Source organism: Melitaea cinxia, chromosome 3 (assembly GCF_905220565.1).
Source record: "Melitaea cinxia chromosome 3, ilMelCinx1.1, whole genome shotgun sequence".
NCBI lineage: Eukaryota > Metazoa > Arthropoda > Insecta > Lepidoptera > Nymphalidae > Melitaea > Melitaea cinxia.
This window is the reverse complement of record NC_059396.1, coordinates 13,490,594-13,513,289: the sequence shown is the minus strand read 5'-3', so window position 1 is coordinate 13,513,289 and position 22,696 is coordinate 13,490,594. Positions and strand designations below refer to the sequence as shown.

General features: G+C 33.0%; 1 protein-coding gene across 1 annotated transcript in view; it reads left to right on the top strand.

Moving 5' to 3' along the window:
- Window positions 1–13,197, top strand: part of LOC123669197 (T-box protein H15) — an 80,544-nt gene extending 67,347 nt beyond the window's left edge. Inside the window, exons 5-6 of the mRNA XM_045602821.1 lie at window positions 5,435–5,670; window positions 12,882–13,197. Coding sequence (XP_045458777.1) covers window positions 5,435–5,670; window positions 12,882–13,197 — 552 coding nt within the window. The remainder of the gene's footprint in view (window positions 1–5,434; window positions 5,671–12,881) is intronic.
- The last annotated feature ends 9,499 nt before the right edge of the window (window positions 13,198–22,696 follow it).

Sequence of the window (22,696 nt, the reverse complement as noted above, 5' to 3'; positions counted from 1 at the left end):
TATTTCCAGCATAACACGGATGTTGATGATATAAAGATAATAAATAACGAAGTAATATACAAAGCTGTTAAATAAAATATCGTAAAGGTATTTTAGAGCGCGAGTGTGCTCGCCTACGCACCACTCCGTCGAATCTGTTGACATCTTGTATTGAATGGACACACCATGTTTGCATAAATATATCCATTATTTTTAGTGCGTAAATGACAGCTTGAATAACATTACTTTTTTATTCATGTAACTCCATGCTTATTAATATTTTAATCATTTAATATCAATATTTGTTCTTGTGTCTACTAAATCATTATTTATAAATTATAATTAAGATTTAGTAACGTTCGACCTTGTTGTTTATGATTAATTTCTGTAGTTATAATTGAAAGTACTAAGGTCGTAAGGTAGCCGCGTTGTCATTGGGTTAATAATTGTAATTTGTCATTGAATATTTGTTTTATCAAAGACATATCTACAAGGTGACCAAATGTTTTTGATACTTTTATGAACTATCTGGATGTAGTAGTCATCATGTATGTGAGTTGTTTATATCCCTAAATATAGTTTTTCTTCATTACTTGTATATTTGTAAATAATAACATTATATTGATAAAAATAGTTTATTATAAAATAGTTTTTGTTTAGACAATTGATTATCAGATTTAATAACAACATCTGGCATCACCGGTGCGCGGTAGGTAGGTACAAATGGGGTAATTTGTCGTCGTGGTGGCGCGGAGGCGAAAATCCGCCGTAATCCGTGGCCTCGCACGCTAATCGAAATATCGACGCGCGGCTTATTGACGGCTCGGCCTGGCCGTGCCCGGTCAGATCGTTTGTGCTTTCCATTTTCAAAATGATACAGATTTACTATTTTATTAATTTTTAATACTGTGTTTGGCTTGTTACCTACATTTTTTAGTTTCTTTTTTTATAAATCGTTAAAAATAATTAATTCCACCCATCTAAGCACGGTAACAAGAAATATGTCGCGTGAAAATTTTAGCGTTATTTTGTAAGGTCAATAAATATGTTTTTTAGAAGTAGTTTTTTACGTGAAATTAGAGAAATGAGTCTGCATGTTGGCACTACTGAAAACCATTTATACTTATTTTAATACGTGAAGCAAAAACTTTGTACCCCTTTTTACGAAAGTGCGCTGATGGGGAGTATGAAATTTTACACAATTATAGTTTATATAGAGAAGGAGTGCGGAATGCAAATATATTTTTTAATTGTACATAAAAATACATTAAAGCAATAAAAAAGCATTACACACACTATCTTGCATTTGACACACACACGCATACCTATATATATTTGTTTATTATTATAGAAGTACCTACTTATAGGTAATTTAAATTAATTATGGCTGAATTTCGACCACTGGGCGACCACTAGTTAATTTAAATTAGTGAATGAATGAAAGAAATTGCTTTAAGCGTTTGTCAATTTACGCAAAAAAAATGTGAACCGTTCAAGAGCAATATTAAAAATGGGACAATAAAACATACCGTAAATAAAAAATTGCAATTGTTTATACACCTAATTATATATATATATATATATATATATAGAAAAAAAAACTTTTATTGCCTACTCACTTCCAATAAAGCAGTTCTAAGTTTTATTATTTTTGCATAGGAGAACGTAACACATTTTTCTAGCAAAGTATCTACAGCAGCAACGTAGGTACAGCAGGTTATAACTGTATTTGTAGCTACGGTCATAAGTATTTTAAAAAAAATTATACAAGCCTACTAGCCCTATATGCGTGCTCGTAAAATGTGTCAATAGTGTTGCGTATAAATTTCAAAGTGTGAAAAATAATATTTCTATTGTTTGTCGAACTTACACAATAGGTACGCTTTTGAAGTAGCTAATTAGGTGTCTAACGAACGGCAATAGCTGTCAAATAACTAAGCATATATTAATTAGCTTTTCGCTCGCGGCTTCGCCTATGCCTATGTACTGTACGATTTAGGCTGTTTCGTTTTTTATAGGTAAAATATATCCAATGTCACTCAGTGATAACGTAGCAATCTTCTGCTGAAAGAATTTTTAAAATCGATCCAGTAGTTTATTTTATCCACAACAAATTAACCAGAAATATTTTACTCATTAAAATATACATATAATAAATAAACCTATAATATCTAAACTCTTAGAATTTTTTTAAAACAAATGATAGTTTTTATGAAGAAATTTATTATTCTTAATTAACATTGGTTTTATTAATAAGCTAAATAAAACTTTTGAATTATTTGTAAATTAAAAAAAAAAAAAACAAAAACTCCTGAAGACTGAATTACACACATCTTTCAAATAGTTCCTAAACATACTAACGTAATATATTTAATACATACTTAAAACTTAATAACAAAATACAGTCTCACCTTTTCACAATAAAAACACATGATATTTCTTTTATAAAATAAAATTATCAAAACCGCTTCTTGAATTGAAGTAAATCGTTAACATTAAGACGTGTTGCCTGATCAACGGTCTGGAGCGATATGCCCCCCTCCCCCTCTTTAAGCCACTCCGCTCCTCCCCACGGCCCTCCCAACGCCCCCCACCGCAATTATTCTGCGGTCGCCGCCATGCTGTATATTACTTTATTCTTAAAGCATTAAAGATTAATATTCCTTGATGTATACGTATAATAATAAAGGGCGTCTGTACATCCCTCCGGTGTCGTCGCCTGTGTAGGTAATACTTTTATAGTAAGTACTCTATCTAAGCTTATGTCCTTCATATAGTAGGAGTTCGCTCGACTTTTAAGTCGATTTTATTAAATAATACCTACTATTATAAATTTTAATAATTAATTCATCAGTTGTCTAAACAGTATAAAGAAATATTGAATTAAAGTTTTGAATCCTTGATACTATCCATAAATTAATGATTGTATAATAAATCATTTTATCGTGTTTTGGTTACATTAAAAAAATCCATCATATTCCAACATAATTATTTTATCTTTACATATTCTGTTATTTATAGCTTTCGACTAGCAAAGATAAACATCTAATATGGGGATCTAAAAATTTTGTTTTTAAGTAAGTAGTAAACGACTTTTTTATATATTTCACGATAACTTTAAAAGGTGAAATAATATAAATAGTTCGATAGAAAAACTTTGGTATTTATTACCACTAACAAAAAAATGGTACGTGTGACCTTATTTGGTACGTATACAACTGATTGCTTGTACAATTACGTAGTTAAAAAGTAATGATAGATGTTTGAAGTTACATTAGAGTTTGTTCATCAAAAACAATAGTGAACTAACTATATTCCTAATTATAAAGTTACTTGCTTGTCTTGTTTGTAGGTACCTATCTATATATACCTTTATGCCGAATTACCTTTTTTATTGTAATTTACAATAAAAAATGGCAAAAAAAATCTGACTGATTTTTTCAGTAGCCCCTAAAATGAATAATAAATTATTTTTAGTACTTCATTTGTCTTTTATCTATATAGCGAAGTAAAATATCACGAGAAAAGGTGCTAGTTTCGATTTTCGTGCTATTTCGACACTAGATACATCCATCGATCTGCAATGTGGTGGACTTAAGCTTCAATATTTCTCAGTAAAAAGAGAAGTAGGTATTATTAGTCCTGTTACTATATTCAGAAAATGGTTCGTTTTGTTTAAGAATTATTAAGTAGGTATGTTTTAATTTTACATTTTGTGAGAAAATGAATCGTATTTTAAATAAAGCAAACGGGTATTATCTGGCATCGATAGATACGCTTTACAGTTTGTTACAGATCACTCGTCAATCATAATCATAGTCAAACTTTGCGAATCGACTTTAATGACATATTAATCTTTTGGATAATATCTATTGGGAACGTCGGTACCTACTAGTTACTTACATAAGTTTAACTTTATCTATATAGGTAAATAAAAATGAATGTTTTCTGTATGTCCTTTATAGAATCGTAAACTATGCGTTTTATTATGTCATGATCTTTATCAAAGTGTTGTGCATGAGCCCACAAAGGTTTCTGAGATAGTACGCCAAAAAATAGTAAGTAAATAAAAAGCGTAGCAATGCGCGCAGGGTACATCTAGTATCTCCTATAAACCGCACGACTAACAATGTTAAATTCGACTATCTACTTCCAGGTTAATATTTTAATTATATATATATATCTTATAACATACGGTCGTCTGTTCCTATGGTAAACAACTTAATGTTTGTGTTACAGGTAACAGCCGAATGTTATAACTATTTTTTTTATAAATATACATAGAAATAATACATATATAAATATATAAATACAAATATTACATTATATATTTTGAAAGATAGTATTCGGCAATTATTCATTTAGACGCAGGTGTGGAAATTAGAGGTTCTTTAATGACATAAGCCACGCCCGTTCCGCTTTGATGTCGGCGCGTATAAATTAGTTTTATCAGTTTCGTTTTTACCTATGTAGGTATCTGATACATTGTTCGACTACAGTATTTTTTACTGCATTGATTTAATATTGCAAAACATATGAAATATATATTAGCGAAATATAGCTATAAAAATAAATGAAGCAAAATAAGATAAATTTGTAACTTATGCACCTAAAGAAACATCATTAACATTTATTCTGTAATAAACATATTAATATAATAATACTTTAAGTAACTATTGACTTACACCCATTATAACATTCAGGTACCTTACGTACGTACGGAAAGTAGGATGTAAGAAACTATTAGAAAATTCCCCACATCTTTATAACAGATATAACATAATAACACCGCTGAAACCACAATGAATCGGCTCTCTTGAAAAACTCAATTATGTAATAAAAGTAAGTAGGCACCCAAATTAATTAACGAATGTTAATTATACCATCAGCGGCGAGTGTCGGCTATCGCGCGTCACATCGGACCATTAATTACAATGTAGCGATGAGAAATCACCGACACTATCATTACATAGATAAAATTAATTAATTTAACAAGAAAATTGCATCTTCATCACTGTTTTGGTACCGTTTGTTTTGTTTAGTATTAGGGTTCCGGATGTCGTTGTTATTAATGATGCATTATTAATAATTTTAATTTATAAAAACAACTAACCGTAGCTTACTTACTTATCTCGATAAATTGTTATAACTTATAGTTTAGTTGCAAGACTTTTTATGTGTAAAGACTCTTTAACATTTTGAATAAGGATTAAAAGTTTTATACCTGTGTGTAAGAATAAAAAATATTTTTATTTATCTTCTATTTTTCTACAAATGAAATAAATTTTAATTGCCTCTTTATTCTACGGGATACTTTAAAAACACTGTTAATTTATTTTATTTCAATAAACTATATCGTATTATAAATACGATTACTTTTAAAGTTATATTATGTTGTACCAATTTCAGTAAAAATATTTCTATTTTGCTCATTTCTTATTCTTTTCTTTTACAGATAGTTCTAAACTCCATGCACCGGTATCAACCAAGGATACACCTCGTGAAGGTGCGGGAAGGAGGTGGCCCTATCACGGATTTGTCGCGGGAACAGCACAGAACCTTCATCTTCCCGGAGACGGTGTTCACCGCAGTCACGGCCTACCAGAACCAGCTGATCACCAAATTGAAAATAGATTCTAATCCCTTCGCTAAAGGCTTCCGTGATTCGTCTAGGCTCACTGACTTTGACAGGTAATGTTTCAATTGTTTTTTTCTGTACTAATAGACACTTAAAGGAGTTATACCTACCATATTTATGTTATATATCAATTCCCATGGCGAATTAATTTTAAGAAGGCGTATCGGTAAATAGTGAAATAAATCATATTTTGGATAAATAAAAAAGGTGTCAGTGGATTTTCGATTGCAACTTATTTTAGCCTGTCTCCAATATGTTATTAGTGTAACTGCACTGTGATTTTTTGCAAAAATTAGCACCTATTACTCAGGCAAAGCAAGAATGACGGACGTGGTCAAGTGTTAGCGTATAGCCGACTGTTAGCAGATTGCGGCGCTGCAGGCAAGTTTGATAAATTGGCAGGTTATTAGCAACAGTTGAAAGGCATTAGGTCGACCGCCCTGCAATTTGAGCGGCGGCTTTTATGAATAAAAGATTAAAAACTCGCCTCATCTGATTGCAGCTGATACTATGTTCAATGGCGATCGGTGCGCAGATTTAGGGATGCCCGTTGTTATCCCCTATCAGCATAATTGACTCGAGAAATAAGATTATGGCTGTAAAATATTTTGGAATTTATGGCGAATCAGATTTTGTTTTGATTTATATAACTTTTGTGGCTGAGTTTGTATCTATACAAATAAATAAAATTGGAGTGTCTGTTTGTAATATTAAAATAACCGCTTTTTACTAGATTCATATGTATGTATGCATGGTACATATATCAAAATAACATTTTTATTATTTTTGTCTGTCTGTCTATCTGTCTGTTTTTTTCGGATAATCTCTGAAACGGCGGGACCGATTTTGACGGGACTTTCACTGGCAGATAGTAGATGTAATAAGGAGGCTTTTTTTTAGAGGCTACTTTTGTTTTAGTTTTTTTTTTTCATAACTGCGAGCTGCATAATAATTATTTTGTTAAATTCAACGCGGGCTAAGTCGCAGGCACAGCTAGTTATCTTATAAAAATCCAAACTCCGAAGTCACTCTTGACATGGAATTAGTTTAAAGTCCCGTCGCAACACCTATTGGTACATTAAAAATGTTATAAATGAAATGAAATATATATCCCAAAAAAAGTTGTTTTCAAACCGATTAATATCGAAACAGTTCAATGTATAGGAACCGCGCTATACCTAATTTGCATTGCATTAGAATTATCCATCTTCTATATATGATTACGCGAAGCAAAAACTTTGTACCCCTTTTTACGAAAATCGCGCGGACGGAGGAGTATGAAATTCCGCTCACTTATAGTTTATATAGAGAAGGAGTAAAGAATGCTAATATTTTTATAAAATTATGCATAAAAATGTATTAAATCAGTAAAAAAAAAATATTACACACACTACCATGTATTTGACACACTCGCATATTATTATACTCTTTTGTTGATCATCAAAGTTTGTAGTTAAATTGAATTTTTTTTAAAAAGGTTCTTTATTTTCATAATTTTTAGGTTTACTTTAATTTAAATGGAATATTAAAATGGTCGAATTTCGACCCCTGGGCGACCACTAGTTTATATAAATGTTTAACATGCAATGTAAGATTAATGTGATACCTAAGACACGACTAGCGACCACTTTCGACACAGCATATTTTGATAAATAGCATTATGAACGATCTTTACCAAGGACCAATATGACTGATTATTCACTATTTACGTGTCGCTAGATCATTTATCTCGCGACAAGAATTATTTTCGACGAATACATCGATAGAAGTTTATTTAATTCTACGACAAGTTATCGATAAGGTTATGTAAATAATTTACGACACGGGTTTTGTATTTACGTTAGTTATGATTTTCTAAGACGTGATGACCTCACAGAGAGAATATCTTAAAAAATCCGTAAGATGGGGATTTTAATTAAATTCATACCACTATAACGAAGGTTTAAGTTGCTAAAGGTTGTATAATATTCGTGTTTTGTTTAGGACAGTCTGACTTTAGCAACTTGTTACAGTATATGTATATTGTGTAATATTTAATCTTACCATTATCGACACAGGGACACATATATTATGATATTCCTTAGATTCATATTAATTATAAATTTATTACGATTAATGATGTTTTGTAAAATATTCCTGTATTAAATTTTTAAGTAGGTAGTGTTAATTTTTTTTTTTTTGTTAGTGTTGTTAAAAATTAATTATAGACGTGATCTTATACGCTCTTTATTATTAGGTTTTGAGTATTTTGATCTACGTATTTTTGTAATATATATACTTATATTTAAATCAAATTTATTAATTTTCTTAAATTTTTTATATATTTTCTCCAAATTACCTCTACCTACGTTTGAACTTTGAACATAGCTGATACGGTGGTACCTAGAACGGGACAGGCCAATTTGAGGCTAAATAACTTTAACGTAATTTAGTAGTAAGATGTTAGAGGTAAGCAATCTTATTACTTTTTATTTTAACTGTTCGTTTTTTTTTTTCTGACATGTTTTTAATATCAATACATAGAATAAAAATGTAACGGATCGTTGTCTGTACATGGAAGATATATAAGAAAAAAAAAATTATTGGGACCTTTATCAACGCAAATAGTATTCAAAACAATTATTGTTAGAATTTTTGTCTATGCGTTTGTGCACGCTAATCTTAGAAATGGCTTATCGAATTTAGATGTGGTTTTCACTAATATATTGTGGTAAGCTTCACTTAACATTTAGTGTTTGCTTCATATCAATCGGTTCATAAATAAAAAGTTATGCCAGTAATAAAAAAGGTACCCAGACGACGGTGTTTACAATCAAAAAATAACCAAAAGATATATCCAAAAATGCTGTCCAACGTCACTATTCCACGCGGACGAAATCGTGGTCCACAGCTAGTCGTATAAGTAAAATGTGATATTAATTGTGTAATAATTAGTAGGTAGGTATATCATAATAATATATTTAATACAAATGAAGACAATATTGAAAATTTTTCACTAAGCGTACACTTTTTCTACATGTAGTTTCGTATTAAATGTGTAAAAGAATTTTCCTAATTAAGGCTCTACAGACGGTCATTAACTGATGGCGACAATATTTACACCCATTAATACGGGTTATGAATGCATTTTTAAAACGCTCCGTATAATTCTGATTTCTACTTATTACTTTTAAGTTGAGCCGTCCGGTGCAAGGCGAGAATTTGCCGGAGGCCGTAATCGCAGGCGTTCCCATGAGGGACACTACCTTTGTTTCTCGTTTCGCTCTCGACTCGCATCGATTTCGTAACAATGTATAAACGAATGCAGATGAATTTCGAGTTTGGGCGATCGAGGATATGTGGTTGCGAGATGTGGGCGGGTGCGGCGTGTGGAAACAGCGCACGTCAACAGCGCGCGAGCCGGCGGCGGCGGCGTGCGTAATCACAGGGCTCGTTCCTCATTATGCCCTAAACGACAAATTAAAGCGCATTTCTATTATCTGCCCATCGTCGGTGTGATGCCCGAACCGGTTCCGTGATATAACGTGCTCAAAACGATTCGTGTTCGACCGTCGCGTCGTGAAATGTGCAAAAACGTTTTGTCAATTTTATAACTACGTTTCTAAACGTATGTGTCATTTCAAAATAAGTAGAAGTAGGTACTACCTGTATACTTTTAACCATTTCTAAACCATTTCTAATACTAAGTATACGATTAAAAATACGATTAAAAATAATTGTCCTCAACAAATTGAAATGTCAGAAGAATTTTTTAACAGTTTGTCAGTTGAGTTTGAAGCGAAGTCGAAACGAGGAGCAGTTTATTGAACCTATTAATAATGTAATCTCGGGCGCGTCACTGTGTGCTACTGATTCGTATTAATTGATACAGCGCGTTGATAGTTGCTCCGTGATTGACGGTTAATTCGAGATGTTATCTATGCATTACCGGACTTCTCTCGCTACCGTTTTAACATCCAAGTGGAGTTAATTGAAAGGAATATAATTACTAATTATTATTTCTTATGAATATGATAATGCATAAATTTATTAATGTATCAAGTGACGTAACGAAAATATCTATAATAACATTAAACATATAAAAACAGATTTAGTTATATCTATAAATAGTCTAAGGATGTACGATTTAAAAATATTTATATCCCTTTATGCTAGATGTAAGCAGGTATAACTAGCAGTCAGTCGGCTTCTGTAGGGCCGAGAGCGAGTATAGCCTCGTAACTCATTGTCACTTCGTCAGTAATACTCGGTCGCATCTCCTAGTGAATGCCCTCTCGCAGATCTGTCATTCCATAAATTAATTTAACTTGCCGATTTAATACGAATGTACGCTCGTTTCGCTTGTAAAAAGTTTACGATTAATATCTTCAAAAAATCAAAGTTATTTATATTTTATTTTAATTGTGAAATACTTTGTGTTAAATTTATGATATCAATTAAGAATTGAACAAAAATATACACATTTTGAAATAAAAATTTTGAAGTATTTAGTAGACCCATCAAGCAATCAATATTTAACATAAAAACACAGTACCTTAAAATATCAGTTCAAAATCAATTTAACTCGAAATTATCAACCATTAAATAATATAACACCAAGAAAAATTACGTCATTTAAGGCTAAGCGAACAGAGCCTTAATGACTTCCTTCGCTGACGTCCAAAATTGAGCGGAGAATGAATGTGATGAATTGGCATAGTGTGGGAATGAGGCATTGTTTTTAGTTATTAATTATTAACGCCCACGTAATCAGTGATAGTCTTTAGGAATATAGGCCTCATTTCATTGTGTAACAAGATTTCTAAGCTACGATTACTTAGTTAAATTAATTAGTCTTTCTTTGTACTCTTTAATTATTTTTAACGTAAATAAAAGATGGGAGGTTATGTATTTGCAAGATATATTATGTTATCTAAACGTTTACACATTAGCCTAGATGTTTGATATTGTGACAAAAGGAAATTAAATACATAAATATGTATTACTTACTTACTTAAATAATTTTGAAGTACGGAATTAAAATGAAACTCATTGGAAAGGAAGTTGAGTTATTTATTCTGTTAATATTAACAAATATTCTTCATTTTCTATTTCATGGATTAATACATTGATGAAAATATTTTGTGACTTACGATTTAAAAAAAAATAAACCCAAAAAATAAGTAAAAATATGATTTATAGAAGACGTATAATTTATATTATAAGATGTGATGTGTTATCGTGAAATCCGACTTGCTATCGATACCAGCATTCGCCATACCTACGAAGCCTCTTAGAGTGCCGCCCTATAATTTGCCGGCGAGAGTTGGCCATTACCGCTGATACCGAGATCATAATAAATACCCCATTAACGCCCCCATAGCACCCGAAACGACACTATATAATATCCACACACTCAGCTTAGAATTATAATAAGGATAGTGTTGCCCTTACATTAATAACTAAATTATAAATTGACAATATCTATAGGTGTAAAGGATAATAAAGGATAAAATCTATTTCTATGGGTATTGTTTATTATATGTTAATTATAAATGTGACGATTAATCATATAAAGATACATTATTATAATAGTGTAGTCGTGTAATATGTGCATATCATTACAAAATTACATTACAATAACAAATTCATCCGCGTGGAATTTAACAAAAAGTTAATATTGTTCAGTTCGCAGAGTTATAAAATAAACAAATATCCAAAATAAAAGTAGCCGAAGTTACTCCTTACTACATCAGCTGTCTACCAGTGAAAGTCCTGTCAAAATCGGTCCAGCCGTTTTAGGGATTAGTCGGAACAAATAGACGGACAGACAGACAAAAATTGTAAAAAAAATCATTTTGATATACGTCCCGTGTTTACATAGAATTTAATATTACAAACAGACACTCCAATTTCATTTATTTGTATAGATGTATCAAGTGTTGCTATTGTCAATATAACCTTTAAGATTTGTAATAATAAAATCTATTAACATTGGTGCTAAAAAGCAATTTGATTGATGAGAAACAAAAAAAATCATAATGGAATAACAGAAGATTAACACTCTATAATAACGCTTAATATCAAGGTCTATTAGGGCATATTACTCTAATGTGTGAGAAGATGCGTGAGATGATACGAGGCAGCTATAACATTAACACCCGCTATTATCCTTTCTGTAGGAATTAAGGTTTCTAATAAAAAAAAATGAATATTTCGGTTAGCATATGTGGGCACTACCTGTTTTAGAGCAGCGAAGCCGGCGCCTGCGGGCTCGCTGGTGATAGATTAAATTCGACACGGCATCTCGTGATGTCATGCCAATTTTGAACCCCATCTCGAGTCAGGTACATCGTCACGCTCATTTACCGCTCAGTCCATATCTCAAACGCAGAGGCCGTTAATAATACCGTCGGAGATAGTGTCCGAGGCGCGTTTGCATGGAATAACCTGTTCCATTCTTACTGACCGGGCGTAAGTGATCTGTAACGACCGCTTGTTAAAATAGTTCGCTGTGCAAAAATAGCGTGCTAGCGGGAAATGCGGTGGTGGCGACAGCCTCTCGGAATCGATAAAGACCATCACGCATTGCTCCGCCGTAAAGGCTCGGGACGTGCTCGCCTCGTTAACTCAGCATTCGGAAATATATTTCAACGAACTAATAACGGTCGACTAAAAGTTGAATGAGTTTTCTCACGATTGCATAACGCACCCATAAATTCACTCATTATCGATATGTTAGATAAGCGTTTCCTACGTTAGCGTTGAAGACAAAACCGGTTTATTACAATGAAGCGAAATGGAACTTACGAAAGAATGTGTCGTTGCGACGCTCTTGTGAACTTCTGTGTTATATTTATACGTTAAGTTCGCGAGTATAATAACATTTTATGAGATTCGAAAACACGTGGCCCGTCGGTGGCCGCTGTATTCTGCGAACTCAGTTTTATAGACCACGGCCCGCTGAAAGCTAACGAACAGACGAATGCGCTAAATGCAATTTTCGTAGAATTTGCAGCACTTTAGGGAAATTTAGAAACATATTATGATACTTAATGATACTAGGTTTAAGTATTTCAGTATAGTGTCTTCCCGATCCGTTCATTTTTCTTTCTCTCTGTTGTGGCAAAATAAATTATAGACTATACCTGACTGACGTCTATAAATTTAAATAATAAAAAAAGGTTGAATATGTTAACTCCGGACATTAACTCTTTAATAGTTTTATTGATGTTGTACTGTATTATTTAAAATAATTGACATTATTTTTTTCTTTAATCTTCAGAGATCCGATGGAGCTAATGCTTATGGAGCAACAGTTACTACGGTCTCCTTTGCGGCTTTATTCCGGAGCGACTGACGTCAGCGAGGAGGCAGAGAAGCGAGCGGCTTGGGCGAGGACCCCACCTGCACTGCAGTTGCTTGCACTTGGAGGACGCGCATGGCCCTCCGCTTGGCCTCAACCTCTAGCTCTACCTCCGGACCTTTGGCTGCAGAAACCTCCTACGCCCCTACGTTACTGTCCCTACCCGCCCCCCGCGCATCCCTCAGCGCCTCCTTCGCGACCAGAACACTCTCCGTCGCCGAGGCACCATATGTAGGATAAAATTGTGACAAAAACTCGATCCAAAGTGCTGTGAAAATGTTCGGAAACCGTTTATAGACTTGTGAAAGTTAGAATAAGTCTAAAACGTACCTCCTACTTAATATAGAGTCATTGTGTAATTGGATATTATCTGTAGATTTACATTAGTAATTTGAAGGTTCCTACCCGAATAATAATAATTTTAACTGTATAGATAGAACAATTTAGGAAACAGTTACCTGGTGGTTTCGTTTTCAAACATTTCTGTGTCGGTCTTTAGATTTTTATTGAAATTTTTATTTAAAAATTGTACAGATATGTAACGTATTAAAAATATTACTCGTTGTAAAAATAGTAACCAAAGAATTCGTCATTGAATTGTAACAACAAATGATTAATATTTATATAAGTTCGGTAAAAAATAACTAAGATTAATCTATTCTAGGTAAAATAGTATCTTTTACATAACAATAAGATAAAGCTTAGACATTCCATTTAATGTTTTTGTTTAAAATCTGTGCACTAATTAACTAAAAATATGACATATGTACATTATATCTAATACTCGGTTAAAAATAACTAAGTCAATGATTATATTTGGCTTCATTTTATTATTTTGGGAATACAGTGATATAAAATAAATTAGATGTGTGTAAATTTTAGGTTATTTATTTGTGCTGTATTGTGTATTGTATTGTATAATATGAGAAGGATAAATATTATATTTAAAACATTTCATAAGTTATGTGAATTCAGATATTACAAGTCTTTAAAATATTTTTAATAGGAAATATATATTTATTTATATAGTTCTGTTACATTATAATTATAAAACTCATACGATGTAAAAAACATACGTCATACAGAAAAAAATAGCATTACAAATTAGCATTGCAAATTTGCATACATTTAGGTAACAAAGTAAAATTCACATTACTTATGAAATATTTAGTGTAATTGTAAATCGCTACACTTTAAAATATTTAAATAAAAATTGTATGTACTGTATAGTGGTTGATTAAATTATTTTTGTAGTTTAAGCACTGTATATACGGGGTCACATAGTTGTAACGGATAACAAAATTTGGTAAAAGTAATTTGTAGAGAAAAATGAACGCGCTCACTGCTCACAACCTTTAAATTTTCTTATAGACTTTTGTAACTCTGAAATATACTTGGATATATGTATTTTAATTGAAATATAATGTACATTACACTACACTAACAATATACTCGAAAGTAACCCGAAAGTAAATTAGAAGCTTAAAAAAAAATAGACATAATAAAGTTACGTACCAAAATATTTTTTTAAATAATATATTCTTTTCTTTATGTTTTACTTGAAATAGATAGTAAGAGATTTGTGTTTGTTTTATAGACTTTGTGTATGTATATAGATATGATGACGCGGCGGAAATAACGTATGACTCGATACCAGATGGTCGATGGTTCAAACACAAGACAGCATTGTTGAGATTTCAAGTGCTAAAATGTTATTTAAGTTTCATCACGTGTCGTCTTGTGAATTAACCTGTTTATTTCGAAAGTTTTTTAAAGACATTGCTGTCATCAGTGATGTAGTATGATGGCTAAAAATTATCAATTTACTATCCATCCATTTATTTCATAACAGATTAACTAATAGCTATATCATCTCTCCATTGTCTCTATCTCAATTTTATTCCATCATAACTAAATAAAAAAACATTAATAATATTAAATATTTATTTTGTTATTTTCTTATTAAATATTTTTTTTGGTTTAATTTACTTTTAAAACATTTTCCAAACATATGTATCGTGTATTACCGTTTACAAAAATAGATCATATTATGAGTTTATTATTATTTTTGTGATGTGAGCAGTTCGCCAACGTAGTGACACATATCAGGGTTCTGCCCTAAGTGTTAATAAACTAAACAAATGATATTATTGTTTTATTTCAACCTTCTTATTAGTTTAAAAAATATACCTACAGTTGTTCCTTATTAAGACAATTTTAAATGTTTATCCAGAAGGAATACAAATTAAATTCTAACGATAGCTTATATCAAGTAGCAAAAGAAATAAAAGATTTTTTTAGCACATCTTCGTAGTTTGACACATGAGTAACACATAACATAATATCCACGAGTGTATATGTGTTTTGAGGTAATTACACGTAGACTAACACCTGGAAAAGAATTTACTCGTCGGTACTCTCTAAAAGAAATCTTTTATAGATGTTATCAATTAATCAAGATTAAATTACTTTCCACAGATTAGACATTCGTGTAAAATGTAAGGCTACCTATACCAAGCACTTATACTATAAACAAGTGTATTTATTTTAATAGTACCGTGATTTATTATTAAGAAATTTATTTATTTTTTATTCCGCGGGGGTTGCTTCTCACGCAAGTAGTGAGTACCTCCTAAGTAATAAATTGAAGGGTCAATTATAGTTGCGTTCGCCTTAAACATTTATGTATTGTCTGAGATATATCTTTATAATAATTTGTATATTAAATGTATTGTAGTATTAAAAAAAATCTCAAAACAAATTTTAATGAACACAAACAAACTCTCTAAAGCACATTCAAATTTGTATTTTAATTTTAATATATGGCCAATACAAGAAAAATATCTACTTTAGCACATCAACGCTTAGTTTAGAAAGAATGAAGGTAGGGAAGCCAGTTAACCGTTTATATGTCGCTGTATCTATCAAAGGAAAGAGAAAATTTTTGGATAATCATAGAACTCTATCTAATCTATCTAAGACTCAAAGGACGAAACAAGGCAAACATTATGTAAAAAAATCAATAGTCGAAGCTTAAAGTGGATTCGATCACGTGACGATCTGTATTTAGGAATATTTATTCAAAAATGCCATCATAAAATTTTAAAAACGCCAACTAAAAATAACGTTAAAGTCATGATTGTGATGTTCTTAAAGGCACAAAAAGTTTAATGAATATTACTACACACGCATGAGTATACACAAACACACACACACACACACACACACACATACACACACACACACACATCTATCAGCCTATCGCAGTAAACTGCTGGACATAGGCCTCCCAATTTTGCATTAAAAATGGCACGAACTCATGTGTTTTGCCCATAGTCACCACGTTGGGTAGACGGGTGGGTGATCGCAGGGCTGACTTTGTCGCACCGAAGACCGCTGCAGCCCGTTTTCAGCCTGTGTATTTCAAAGCCAGCAGTTGAATGGTTATTCCACCATCAGTCGGCTTCAAAGTTCCAAGGTGGTAGTGGAACAGTGTTATCCCTTAGTCGCCTCTTACGACACCCACGGGAAGAAAGGGGGTGGCTATATTCTTTACTGCCGTAACCACACAGCATACTTTACTCGTACGTGAACTAACGTTACTAACCGAAACTAAAAAAAGTCTAATAATAATAACAATGTAATGATAACACGCACAAATGAACTATGTCGTTTTTTTCAATCACTAATAAAAAAACAACTAGAAGTGTATAAATGATTTCTGTTTATTCATTTATAATTGATTTTTTTTTTTTTTCAATAAATAAGTAAGGTACATTTCCGCTAGTTACACATTTAGATACGATTCACTTGGCTTCAAAGTAGCAATTCTTTATGCAAATACGAACAGATTTTATTTATGTGCTCTCCTCATAATATATTACGATCATAACGCGCTTCAATGTTCTTTGTGTTATCTGTCTTGCTCATCTGTGTATCAATTGTGATGAATTGAATTTTTTTTTATTGTTGATTGATTTTGTGGGCGCCAGTATTTTTATAACAGAGTCCTAAAAATTAGGACATAAATATATTAAACAGCTGAGTCGATAGGTGTTTTAAAATGCAATATAAATCTTTTTATAATACGTTTTAAAATCATGAAATATTTTTACCTTTAAAGTTAGTAGGTAGGTAGTTTATTTCTAAATAGTACAAAAATATTTATGATTTTAATGGGACAGGTACTTACTGTATTTTGTAATGACACGGACTACAAATAATTACCACATCACTTTTATTTTCTGTCTTTATTAAGTGTCATTAGGCATTATTAAGCGTACATATCGATGATGATCGGCCTTCCGTCCATACGGTAATTGCTGGCGATGTAGCGGCCTACAAATTGAAAGCGGCCGCGGCCCGAGGCGCGTATTGATGGATCTCCTGCCATCGAGAAATTATAGCCAGCCCTTGCGACAGCTTCGCAAATTGTGCGTATAATGCTAGTAAATAATATATCATCTGCTATAAATTCGTATGGGGCTAGGATTTAAGTGCACGAGTGTTGCCTTCACGCCTGCACACCACGTGTGTTCCGTCCTGGAGAACTTGCTTGAGGAGAGCATAACGACGCAGGACAATATGATTCTGTCGTATGCAAAAATTTAACACATGAATAATACCTGCAGATAATATAGTTTCACAACCCTTTGTCCGACCAAATAGAACATTAAATGAAGGAATGAATGCGTGTGCGAGCGCCAAGCGGCGCATAAATTAGCAAGAGCGTATTTTGCAGACACCGACTGATTGACTCCTTTCATTACCGCTCTGTATTGTTCGGTTCGAGAGAAAAATTACATACCCTTTTAGAATCACAACACATATCATAATTATGGACTATTGTGGCGGTGTTGGAGTTAATTTCTCGTGGACGAGAGCTCTCCTCGTACGTCGGACTTTCAAAATATCTCAGTGTAAGTAAGGACGAAGAGTACTCTCCATAATGGTCGGCGCTGATTAGTTTTCAAGAGAAACAATTGTTCGAGGAAAGGTCTTGGGAATTTAAGGTTCTCTTTGTAAAGTACTCGTAAGTAATTATATTTTTAGTTAGAAAGTTTTTCGCTTCTATTCGTAATATAATATTTTTATTACATAAGACTGTACGAGCTAAGGGATAAGATCTCATTACTGATAATGTATAGCTTTAGTTTAGCGGCTGTTTAGCGCACAGCCTTTGTTCCATTTGAGACTTGCTTGTACACGAAAACATAACTATTTCTTGGCATTAATTGCAGTCATTTGTAGAGATCTTATGGCTGTATTGTTCCTGGCGCCGTGTATTACTTTAGCCATCAGATAATCAGTGATTAAGGGCGATAGAAGCCTCGGTTCTATGTGTAATTTTTGTCCAGTGATGCCCTTTACAGAACTTCGATCAAAGTTTATTATCTCATGAGAACTATCTAAGCAAGTGAATAAAAGCGTAAATGATCGAAGAAAATTAAAAATTATTTTATTTTATTTTAAACATAAGTGTCTCAGTTAGGGTGTAGAAATGTTGTCCTTGTTTTATTTATTTTCTTGTCAAATGTACCTTTGTTGTCTTTAATTATTAGAATACAAAATTTATGTCTTCGTTTTTATTTTAAGATTAAATATATTTTTATATACAAACCAGACATAAATAAAGAAATGGTGTAATTGAATTCAAATATCCCACTTTAAAAGGGTTTCTTTTCAATGAGAACGTAATCGTGACCAATTTCGTAAGGTTCAATCACTGAGAGTGATGGAAATTGTACTAGGATCGACATAAAGGTGATACGATTCCCGTTAAGCACCGATTTCCATTCGGTACCGTACAACGGAACAGTCTAGATGTCTGTGTCGCGTCGATACGGACAAGCCGGTTGTCCGTGGCAAACGTTTTTCTAAGCCAATGTTGCAATTGTAACGGTGTCCGTCTGTCGGGCACGTCCGGCGTCAGCTGCCAGCTCTAGCGCGATAGACAAGTAAATAGAGGAGGTTAATCGTCGCGTCGAAGGGAAACGACGAATTACTACGTCACTGAGCGCCTAACAATTGCTTTGTACGGCGATAGACGCTCAGACGACTGTTGCGACGTACTTACACCTGTGTGAACTTTGTGCAGAATCATTTGCGTCTTTTTATCACGATTCACATATGAATCACTTCGATAATAGGCTGAGTTTATGAGACCTATTATATAATTCATAGAGGTATAAACTTATTACTGTAATAATTCTGTCATTGTAGATAATTGGGTTCAAAGTGTTTTTGATACGAATACCATAATTGTAAACAATCACGTGCATGTCTAGTCACCATTTATCTTTTATTAATTGTTAGTAATTTACCACACGTGACTAGGTTGATAAATTAAAAACATTTTAAAAAACTTTAACGTCAATAACGAGTAATTATTCATCCGCTATCCATCCTAACAAAACGACCAGATCGAACGCAGAGACGATGACACATACAAGTGGCTAAGCGTCAAGTGCCGTGCATTACATTCATTAAGCCATATTCTCAGGATAACATTAAAGTTATCTAACGTATCGGCTAGACATTCGTAGCGGTTAGGCTGTCTAGAAGCGATCAGAACTTAACGACGGCACCTATCTGCACCGCTAGTCACGACGAACGCAAATAATCGCGCCGTTTCGCGCTACTTCACACCAACTACTCTGTCAATCAGCGTTAACCACAGGCAATTATAGACTCTAGACTTGTAGACCTATCCTTGAATACGAACCTAGATTTGTTTACATGTTTTATTCTCATTTCGATTACCAATACTATAGAGCTTTGTCGATAAAAACAACAACCAATATACATGTACATTCTGTGTATAATATGCGTTCTATTTTCTTGCGAATAAAACGACAACAATGTATTGAATAAATTTAAAATGAAAAAATTATCAATACAATCATTTTTTATTGGGTTAAATGGGAAGAGTTTCTTTCAACATTTATAGGTTTTTAATTGCAATGAAAACCGTATAACGCGGTCGACTGAGTCCGCCGCTCGACTGTGACTGCGTGAGACTGAGCTCCATAAATAAACGCAGCATGTTGTTTCTGTATCTGCATCTAGTAAAAAACATGTTCTTTACTATACAACTAAAACGGCAAACAAGCGTACGGCTCACATAGTACTCTGTGGCGATTACCGTAGCTTATAGACGCTTGTAACATCAAAAGCATCACAAGCGCGCTGTAGACCCTACCCCCAATCCCCGCAGGAGCTCTGGTTACATTACTCACAACAGGAACACAACATTGCTTGAAACAGTATTATTTAGCTGTGATCTTAAGTAAGATCAAGGTACAAGGTAGTCGTACAACTATACAGCATGCTCCAGATTTTGAGCAGGATATGTTCTGCTGTACCCTTCCTCAATTAAACATACCATGTTTACTTAATGTATCATTACAATATTAAGGTTTTAATAAATGCAGTTTCGGAATAACTCTATAGGTCGGTTCAATACTTGAAAGATAGTCATGTATGTTAAAAGTGACGTGAATATAAAATGCTTTGTAATACGTTTTAATTCAATAAATAATAGGAGTTTTCAAAAAAAAATATCTATTTATGAATAATTTGTAATTTACTAAATCCAGTACCTAAAATTATATCTAAAGTACAATAACATTCTAGTACTGGCTAGCTGAACTATTGTGGAGTCATATTGCGATATGATCCCTCAGGTGCGCCAAAACTCCTCCCCCTTGTTTATTGCTTATTAGTGGGAACATGGCGGTATGTTTGAACCGCTCTTTGTTCTCACCGACAAACACTACCTCCCCCCTTCTTCCTCCTCCGCCAAGCCGGTCACGACGCCTGCGCAAGCGCCGCGACTCATAAATTCCAGATATTTGACGTTAGCTCGCACCTAAAGATGATATCGACGTAGCCACAATGATATCGAAGGAAGGAAGTGCAATGCCATCGTAAATTATGATAATATTCATATTATATTACATGCGTTCGATTATTCTATGATAGGTTTATCGAATTTGATATATTAGAACTTACATATATTTACAGAACTATCTCTAAACAATCAAGATGCGTTCATTTTAAAATTGCATTGTAGGTAACGTTATTAATTGTGAACGTAATTAGTAATTGTTATTACTTCACTTATATAAATCACTGTTTCATGTTATAAACCTTAACTATAAATAATAATTTCTTTAAAGGATTTTAAAGCTTCCACATTCAATGACAAATAATTGAAAATTATCACTATGGCTACAGTACTCGTAGTAGCCAACTAATAATGGCATAACTTCAAAAATAACAATAAATAAACATTGTTTTCATTATAACGGGCAATAATATTTGCAATATTAGTGTATATTCCAACAAATATTCATGAGATTTTAATAGATATTTTATACGTCATATTTCTTACAGTAGTGATAATAAAATCTGCGATAGCACATTGCGTCAACACTTTGGCAGCAAATTAGACCTTATACTTCCTGGATGAAGTTGCTTGAAACTATAAAATATACTCCGGTTTGATACGCATAACGAGTGCTTATTGAAATAATATTACTCACGGTTATATTATTATGAGTTTTCTAGCTGCATCAATACTGTCGATGTTCTTAGAAAAGATCGATATCAGACATAATTCAATAGTAAATGCATTAGGCACATGCGAGAAACGGAGCGTGGGCGAAACATTCCCCGAATAACTTTCTAACAAGAGAATGACAACGTTTGATGGAGGCCGTCGAAACGCTATTACTATACGATGGAGCCTATCATCGTCGAAAACGGCTGCATCACGCAAATTACTGCCGCGATACACATCAAGATAGGACCCACACGAAAACGTACTAATGCGGAAAAAACGCACCGAACGATATTACCGATTCAAAAGTCAGAGGAGAAAGATTAAGCTCATCATCCTCGTTATCTTCGACTCTTAAGTTTTCGCCATAATCGGGGGAAATCGAAGCCTACGTATATAAAATTTAGGTTGTTTTTTGGTGTATATTTTATTTGTATTGTGATATTCGACGGTGTGCAAGTGCAAGTGATGCGGCAGATAGTGGCTGGGCGCGGCGTTCGCTAATGGGAGTGATAAGATCGCTCGACCACGCCTCGGCCGCGACTTGGCTGCCCGATAACAGCTTGCGGTCCTGGACCGCGTCGCATTCTTAACGCTGTTGACAACGAGTAATGGTTACAGATTTGTAAACATGATTTAAAAACAAATGACTTGACAAACAAAGAAAAAGTTAAAGTAAACGAGAGTTGAACACAGTCGCACGGGAAAGTGGTTGTTGAAGAGTTATTGTTCACATTTACCATACTAAATTTTATCAGAGTTTTTTAATCAGAAGGAGTTGCGCCACTTCTTGTAAAATCATTCGAGCATCAATCATATTTATTTATTTATTATTTATGAAAATACTTGATTAAAATATAATTCTTTGTATTATTATAAATATTTATTGAAATAACATATAATGTCAACAATGATTTTAATCGAACCAAACAAACATTTCATTTAATAAACATTTCGACACGATTTCATAATAAGTATAGAACATAATAGGTTTCAATATACTTTAAAATATTCATAACTAAACGAAGTACACTCTTGCTAATGTTGTAAAGTTAATGAATACCTGTTACTAGCGATTTTCTCGTTAAAAAGAGGTCAGACGTGAATACTTTTAAGGTTGCAATTAAAATAATCACATATAATGAGTATATTTTGTTGGTAAGTGTACAAG